Genomic DNA, 7,591 nt, shown 5'->3' on the forward strand with positions numbered 1-7,591 from the left:
TAGTAAATTATTACAGTATTTATAATATGAAATTGGATATAAAGTAGTGAAATTATTTTTAAAAAATCTATAAATAGAGATACATGAAATTCGACTGCTAAAAAGATTAAATGGAATTAAACTATACAGGAGGCCGCAAACTGTATTATACAATATTATACACAGGAACGCACATCACGTTAGACACAGAACGTTAGACACAAAATGGCTTCTAAATTCTCAATGTCGCAACTCTTTCTATCTATGGCTCTACCCCCCACCTCCGCTGGCGCCACCCCTGCATATGTGTGTATGTATGCCTAGGCCTATACGCTTGTAGAAACAGTTCCACAACACAATATAATTTATTGAAAGTGATTTTATAAAACTGTTTGTTGTAAGTTAGTCTGTGGCTTAATGTTTAATATAGTCCGATTTACGTTGCACTCTTGTGTGAATTTCATATCTAATTGTGTAGTTATGAAATCATTAAATAATGTAAACATACCATGTTTTTGTGTGGAACTAGTCTAAAGTGCTTTATGTTTATGATATTGGCTACTAGAAGCCATTAATTTACACTGTTTAAGTTATAAGGCAATAAACAAGTTTGTAACTAACTATTGATATAAAAATACGGGTATTTTGTTTGTATATTCTTCATGCTAGTATAAGAAACTGGCCGTTCGCTAATATTCCTATACTTAAAGTCCCAAGTGCAACATCTATATTACATTTGTACATGGGCCTGTGTCAATATCTTCAAATTTAATTGAAATGCTTCTAATGACGTTGTTTCTCTCTCGAGCACTCATGTTGCCATGATAGTCACTTATACTACGTCAGGAATTGTTTAAAAAATGTTCAGGTCGGCAGAACAATTAACTTTCCCATTGAGTTCTTCGAATTTTCAAGTGTCAGCAACAAGCGTAGGAGTAGAAATACTAGAAAATGTGCTATGTGTTTTGAATTCTTCTACCACTGACATTTTATTTTTAGACTTGTACGATCTATCACCTGGCATTTTCTCAAGATTAGTCTCACTACCTGTTTCGTCAATGACATCCGGTTTGGAGGGAGTCTCAAAATATAGAACTAGTAGACGATAAAACTGTAACAACAGAACCATGAGATTCTTACAGGTGAAGAATATCATTCCTTGGTTGATGACGTCCGCGTGAAAAATAAGGTACATCCTCGTGATGAAGAAAGGCCCATCTTGCATGATAATTGTAACCATAATTCCCCAAGTTTCAGTCTCGCAGCACCCGCAACTCATGTCGCAAACCTGATTCACATTGTCCCGGCGGTCATTCACGCCAGCCAGACGTGTTTTTCGTGACTTTGTTACCGTCAGTCCAAGGGTGAACTGCAGAAGACTCCAGGTCCAGATTGTCAGTATTGTGACAATCATTGTTTCATTGCATCTTACCGTCTCGAGTTTCAAGCTTTCTGTAGAGAACTCCAAGATGTCCGCCGCGATTCCGATAAAGACGAGTAGAAGCTGTGAAAGCTGGTCACGTGTCAATGAGCCCTTTGGCAACATCCATCGTCCAAGGATCAAAGTGAATAGAAGAATTTGTTGAAGAAACAGTGACCACTGCTCAGGTGTAAAGCCAATTGACTGTGCAAGCTATAATAAAATGGACGATAAAAAACTTACGTTATCGTTTAAGGTGAATCTTATTATGTTAATTCGCCAAAGCAAAAGTAAGACGAAGAGAATAACGGAAATATGGTAACCAACATCTAGTAAATGGAGAGAGGGACGACAAAGAAGAACATGGCGGGATAATTTAAATCCAGAGAAAAGAGAGGTACAGGCAGAACTTATGATAATGGATACATTTTGAGGAAGGCTACATCCGACAGTGAGAGACAGAGAAGGTGTAATAAAAAAAATAATGTTTTACGTAATTTTACCTCGCCTGCATTGATGGAGGTGTTAATATTGTGTGGCACTTCGATGCATGTATTCAAACCTAGTGTATTCATTGTTCTAATGTGTTCCTTCATAATGTCCAGTTCCAAGATCCAGATAGTTGGCACAGTGCTCAGAAGTGCTATTGCAAAACTGGGGTAAAACCTAAAATTATAAACAACAGTACTGCATTATAATTACTATTACAACTTGCTATAATCTACTACACCTTGTAGACATTAAAAATCACTTTTATTCAATAAACATATAAAGACATTAACAAAATGAATAAAAGGAAAACATTTAGAAGAATTTATACGTTAAAATTCTTAAAGTAAATGACGAGAGAGGGAAGGAAAGAAGACAGAAGAAGAAAAGAAATAGGAGACAAAATGTTACAAACAATTAAAGAGCGGGAAGAAGAGACAACATACATATAATTATTGTATAGAACTATAAAAAAAAGTGAATTATTATTAAGAATTAATGAAAATTAAAAATATAAATTTCGTTCTTTAAGAAATATAGCTCTTTAAAAACAAATCAAATTCTCACGTGGGTACATCTTTGGCATGGAAAATAGAAAAAGGTAAAATAATCGCAAGTTTCGAGAGATTGTCTCAAAAGGCATTGAACGGTATGGGCTTATTACACAGTTTACATAAAAATAAAACGTTAGATGTTATCAGATGAGATGTATTTTTGGTGTGAATCACATCAAAAATAGCCCACTACGTCCGAAGACTTTTTCCAGTGGGGTCCTTCTGGTGGTAAATTGAGCAATTCACTGGGAGACAATCCCCTACTCTTTTCCTGCGTTCTTTAATGTGCACATGGGCATGTCGCAGACGGGACGGCGCTCTATCGTAACCTGTAATTCAGCCTCAAGCTGAAACACAAGGAGAGCAGCGATAGAAATTGAACCGGGTACTTAGATATCTCGATGGTCCAGCGCACACACAGTGGCTACCACCATTTTAGCCGACTGAGTTAAGCTGCTCTTTTAATGAGATCACAGATCCTATGAGATGAACCCACGTGATCCGATTTGAAGAAGGATAAGATTAACCATATGGCCAGCGTCTCTAAGATCGGAAACTAGAGGCGAATATTTAATAAGCTTCCTTAAATGTGCAGCAGTTATTTTTGTTTCAAAGGGGATGGTTAATTCCAGAATGACAAAGTTAAGTTAAGTTAAGTTAAGATTGGCCAGAAGATTCTTGGATTGGTTGGAACACATTCAATAGGAATTGTGGAAGAATGATTAATAGAAGAGGCGCTACTACTACACAACTTCTACTCTATTACTACGTCTTCTAGAATACTACTACAACTTCCACTCTACTACTACTGCTGCTTTTGCTCTTACTGCTACTCGCACTCTACTGCTGCTGCTGCAGCTACAACTGCTGCTTCTACTGCTGCATCTACTTCTGATACTCTTGCGACAACTAATACTACTACTGCTGCTACTGCTGATTTTACTACTACTGCTACTACTAGATTGGATTTTCTATAAAACCGAAAGACCGACGAAAGTTTTTTTTCTTCGTCGGGATCACATACTATATTCAACTCATCGTTGTTGTTACTCTTCATTTCATTTTTTTTCCAAATTGAAAACATTTTTGAAAATACAAGTCAATCATCAGTTGAATTTCGAAACTTCTTTTTCTTAGTGCTATATCTGGGATTAAATCTAAGTGGGTTCCTTCTGGTTGTGAATTAGGTAGTAGATACGAAGACAACGATTTTTTTTTTAATTCGCGAAGAGTATTGTTTTTCTACAAAGTGCAAGATAGAACTTAATAGACCTTTCCGGAGTGTCAATCAAATTTATCAACTGACTAATCAGAACAGCGCTAGGGATACGCGCGCGTCTCACAATCACACGTGTTTTCCACAAACGCACGTGTTCGCTTATGTTTTAACCATACCTCCATGCTATTACACACAGACCAAAGGCTTAAACGCACTTTTAAAATGTTACAACTATAATTGGTTGGCTACGTTTTGATAACAAATAATGGTTACTCATACTATATCAGGTAATCATAATTTCATTGTCAAAATGGTATAACTCTGAATGGTGATTTTATATCCTATTTTAAACCAAATGTAAAATATAGAGATCCTGATTACCAAGAGCCCTTCTATAATAATAATAATTATTATTTGTATATTTGGAGTGCTGTAAATCAGGAGTTCTACAGTTCCATCCGAAGCGTTTATGCGCATTTAAATAAAAACATTTCAAAGTTGTAGAGAAAATAAATTTACTTTGATGTGATTTTAAATAAGAGATATACATTCAACACAATAATACAAATCTAAAACTACAAAATGCATTATACATTGTAATTACAGTTATGATATCTGTGTTTTAAAAGTGCAACAATGATCACCCAAGGGGAATGATTAAATTGTAAGGTTATAATTTAGGGCTGGCATGTGAAAACCTTTAAAGGACAATGTCAATTGTCACAGAGTACATTATGTCAATTTCCACAGATGGATAGTATTAAACGATATAAATATGAATCGTACCATACGGAATAAGTTGGCCTGTCACCAAACACTTTTTGATTTAAAGGCGGTTTTTTTTTGTGCTAATGCAGATCACAAAATATGCGCAGTCAATCATCATAACAATGCTAATTTATAATGGACAATTATTCTGTCCTCTTTGAGCTTTCGAATCACAATGATTATTATCAAACTAAAACTAGATTGCCAACTAGAAGTACCAACATTGCACTGAGAATTCGATGTATTATAGGACAGGGCTATTAATAATAATAATAATAATAATAATAATAATAATAATAATAATAATAATAATAATATTAATATTAATAATAATAATAATAATAATAATAATATTAATAATAATAGCTCTAATGATAATAGGTTTAATAATGATATTGTTTGAAGGTTTGCATGGCTAAGAAATAATACAAAACGTAAAAAGAACTGTTGTTGACATTCACAACTAACAACAGTACTTTTCAGAACTATCTACTTGGTGTACCGCAAACGTTAATATAATAATAATAATAATAATAATAATAATAATAATAATAATAATAATAATAATAATAATAATAATAATATTAATATTATTAATAATAATAATAATAATAATAATAATATAAAAATAGTAATAGGCCTATTAATAGTTAACTCACCATTTCCATTCCCCGCCTTCTCTCGTTGTTAAAGTTATTGTTGCTTCAAAAATAGACAATATTGCTGTAGACATCATAAACCAGTATAAGACATTATCTTTCACTTGAACAAGTGACCGAACACAGAGAACGCCGATGGAAACGAAAAGTAACCGCACTAGAACCGCTTTAATCACCGCAAATATGGTGAGATTCATGGCCTATTTGCTATAATTTTAGCCGTGATTATTTAGTAGTGTTTTAAAAACAAGTGCCGTACGTTCCTAAAGGTTCCTTGAATATTTACAATTTGTGAGTCTACTAGTATGGTGTATATAAAAATTAAGAGCCTGTTATTGAGACGACACCGATGGCATGTTATTTCTTATTCAGATTAGAATAAAAAATGTCTTCAGACTACTAACTTCCAAATCAATGAAGGCCTAACAGTCTAAATATAATTATTGACGAATATGCGTGTTGCCTCTTGTTATGTCTTGAGAGGCACGCGATTCATTATAACATTCAAGAGAGTTGGTAGCCAAAGATCAATCAGAATCAGAAACATAGAGCATGCATGTCAGCGATCTTTACTGACAAACACTTTACTTTTCCCATCGATGATCCAACACACCGATCCTTTCAGTAAATCCAAATCAATGAAGGCCTAACAGTTTGAAAATAATTATTAACGAATATGCGTGTTGCCTCTTGATCGACTATGTTGGTACCCAAAGATCAATCAGGATCAGAGAAAGAGCCTGCATGTCAGCGATCTTTACTGACAACAGTTACATTAATGATCAAACACACCCAACATTCCAGTAAATCTTGACAAAGAATTAAGTCAAAACTTGATGTGTAATAGATAATCAGGCAGAAACGTTCTCCCTTATTTTCTGGCAAAAGATGGTCCTTCTTCCTTAGCTTAATTTGGTGACAATCAACAATCCACTGCGGTAGTCAGTACCACGTCACACGCTTTGACGGTTGTCTTGGATTGTGGTAGTTTGGCTCTCTAGCCAGCTCATTATAAGAGAGATCGATTCAAGACGTTGCTATGTGTAGTCATATTAGGTCAACGCTTATATTTATAACACTAATAATGCTGTTTTCAGGCGTAAGCTAATATCTTAAAACAACGAAATGAATACGGTACACAATATTCAAATCTCAGACATTGTCAAGGAGACATTTCAGCATTGAGTTGATGCGTTTGTATTGAGCTAAAACCTGAGTTGAGGATTAGAGTATCGTGTAGGTATAATTAATTAGAAAAAGAGTCCTACTACTACAAATGCAAGTCAATTGTAATTAGGCTTAAATTAATTAATTATTTAGAATTACAGCTCCATCTACCAGAAATAAATGCAATTCTTTGGTAACCATGGTTTCCACGTTAAATATTCTGAATGATGTATCATATTGTCAGCCGCCAAAGAGCTGGAATATCATTCGCAATACATACTACCGGTATTCGATTATATATTAATCTAAAATTCTAGTATTCAAACATGCGAAGAATTACTATGCATTGACTACAGAAGTACTACATTGTTATGCAAAATGTGTTTAATTGTTAATCAGTTTATTATGTATGTATTCTTATTTATTGCACAGGATTTACTGATTATTTTTGGAATTAGAGGTTTATAAAAGAATACTGTTTTGTGATTAATCTTGGTGCTTTCTAAGACTGAGTCGACGTTAAGGTAAATTAAACTCGAAAAAAAAAAAACTGTTCCAAAGGCATGTTTGCATACATTTTTATATCATTTGAAACATCTTACTTTAATCTATTATACTGTGTATGATGATGGTGATCAGGCATACAGGTTTCAAGAAAAATACAAAACCAGCGTGGTGTCCCTGTGCATTTTTGCATACGTATTTGTGACATAGTTTTATATACTTATTAAAACATTGATATAAACCAAAGTTTTTAGTTATTTCATTTGAAACCAGTGTCAGTATAATCTTAGGTAAGCATGTAGTCAACATAAGCAAGAATTTAGTCCAATGAAACTGTTTATCATCTTGATAACTTCCGACGAAAATTTACCCTACCGGCGTCACCACGGCGTCTCCACCGATCGATCTAACGTGACTTTGTTATGTGGGTGTTTTATAGATTATTGAGAATGTTAATATCACAGAAAAAATGGATAAAATGACAGTTGAATGACCAACAAAGACAACTAAAGACAATAGTTCGTCATTAGAAGTTATTTAGTATAACTTTATCTGGAAAATTAATCTCAAAATCGAGTTGCCGTCCCGGGCGTTGTCGGTGACGTCGTATGATTTGTGTTTATACCAATTTGCTATTTTTACCAAATAACCCCTAAGTAAAAAATAGTTGAGCCATGTAGTACTTTGCAAATCAACCCAGAAACCCGGTAGTTTGTTAATTGTTTGAATTGGTATCGTCCCTTCGCTGCCAAAAATAGTTTTTTTGGCAATTGCGTCCCCGGTGACATCGTGAGGGCATGGTGAAGGCTGGTTACGATTTGGTGGCACATCG

At 34.3% G+C, this 7,591-nt stretch overlaps 1 protein-coding gene across 1 annotated transcript; it reads right to left on the minus strand.

Annotated features, from left to right (window-relative positions):
* Window positions 1-184: 184 nt before the first annotated feature.
* On the minus strand, window positions 185-6,049 carry LOC117119348 (transmembrane protein 26-like). The gene is made up of 3 exons (XM_033264139.1): window positions 5,089-6,049; window positions 1,903-2,065; window positions 185-1,612 (listed from the first exon to the last, which is right to left on the minus strand). Exons 1-3 carry the CDS (start codon window positions 5,283-5,285, stop codon window positions 890-892), a joined length of 1,083 nt encoding a protein of 360 aa, XP_033120030.1. The 5' UTR covers window positions 5,286-6,049; the 3' UTR covers window positions 185-889.
* Window positions 6,050-7,591: the final 1,542 nt, after the last annotated feature.

The sequence above is a fragment of the Anneissia japonica genome, unplaced genomic scaffold, assembly GCF_011630105.1.
Source record: "Anneissia japonica isolate Jap-2015-1 unplaced genomic scaffold, ASM1163010v1 scaffold287806_len661372_cov189, whole genome shotgun sequence".
NCBI lineage: Eukaryota > Metazoa > Echinodermata > Crinoidea > Comatulida > Comatulidae > Anneissia > Anneissia japonica.

What these genes read in the sequence shown, in the direction of transcription:
- LOC117119348 (XM_033264139.1), bottom strand. Translation starts at nt 5,285, where the DNA reads ATGAATCTCACCATATTTGCGGTGATTAAAGCGGTTCTAGTGCGGTTA. An exon ending in GAAGGCGGGGAATGGAAATG is followed by an intron (nt 2,066 to 5,088) that starts GTGAGTTAACTA and finishes TTATAATTTTAG; the next exon opens with GTTTTACCCCAGTTTTGCAA. An exon ending in CCTCCATCAATGCAGGCGAG is followed by an intron (nt 1,613 to 1,902) that starts GTAAAATTACGT and finishes ATTTTATTATAG; the next exon opens with CTTGCACAGTCAATTGGCTT.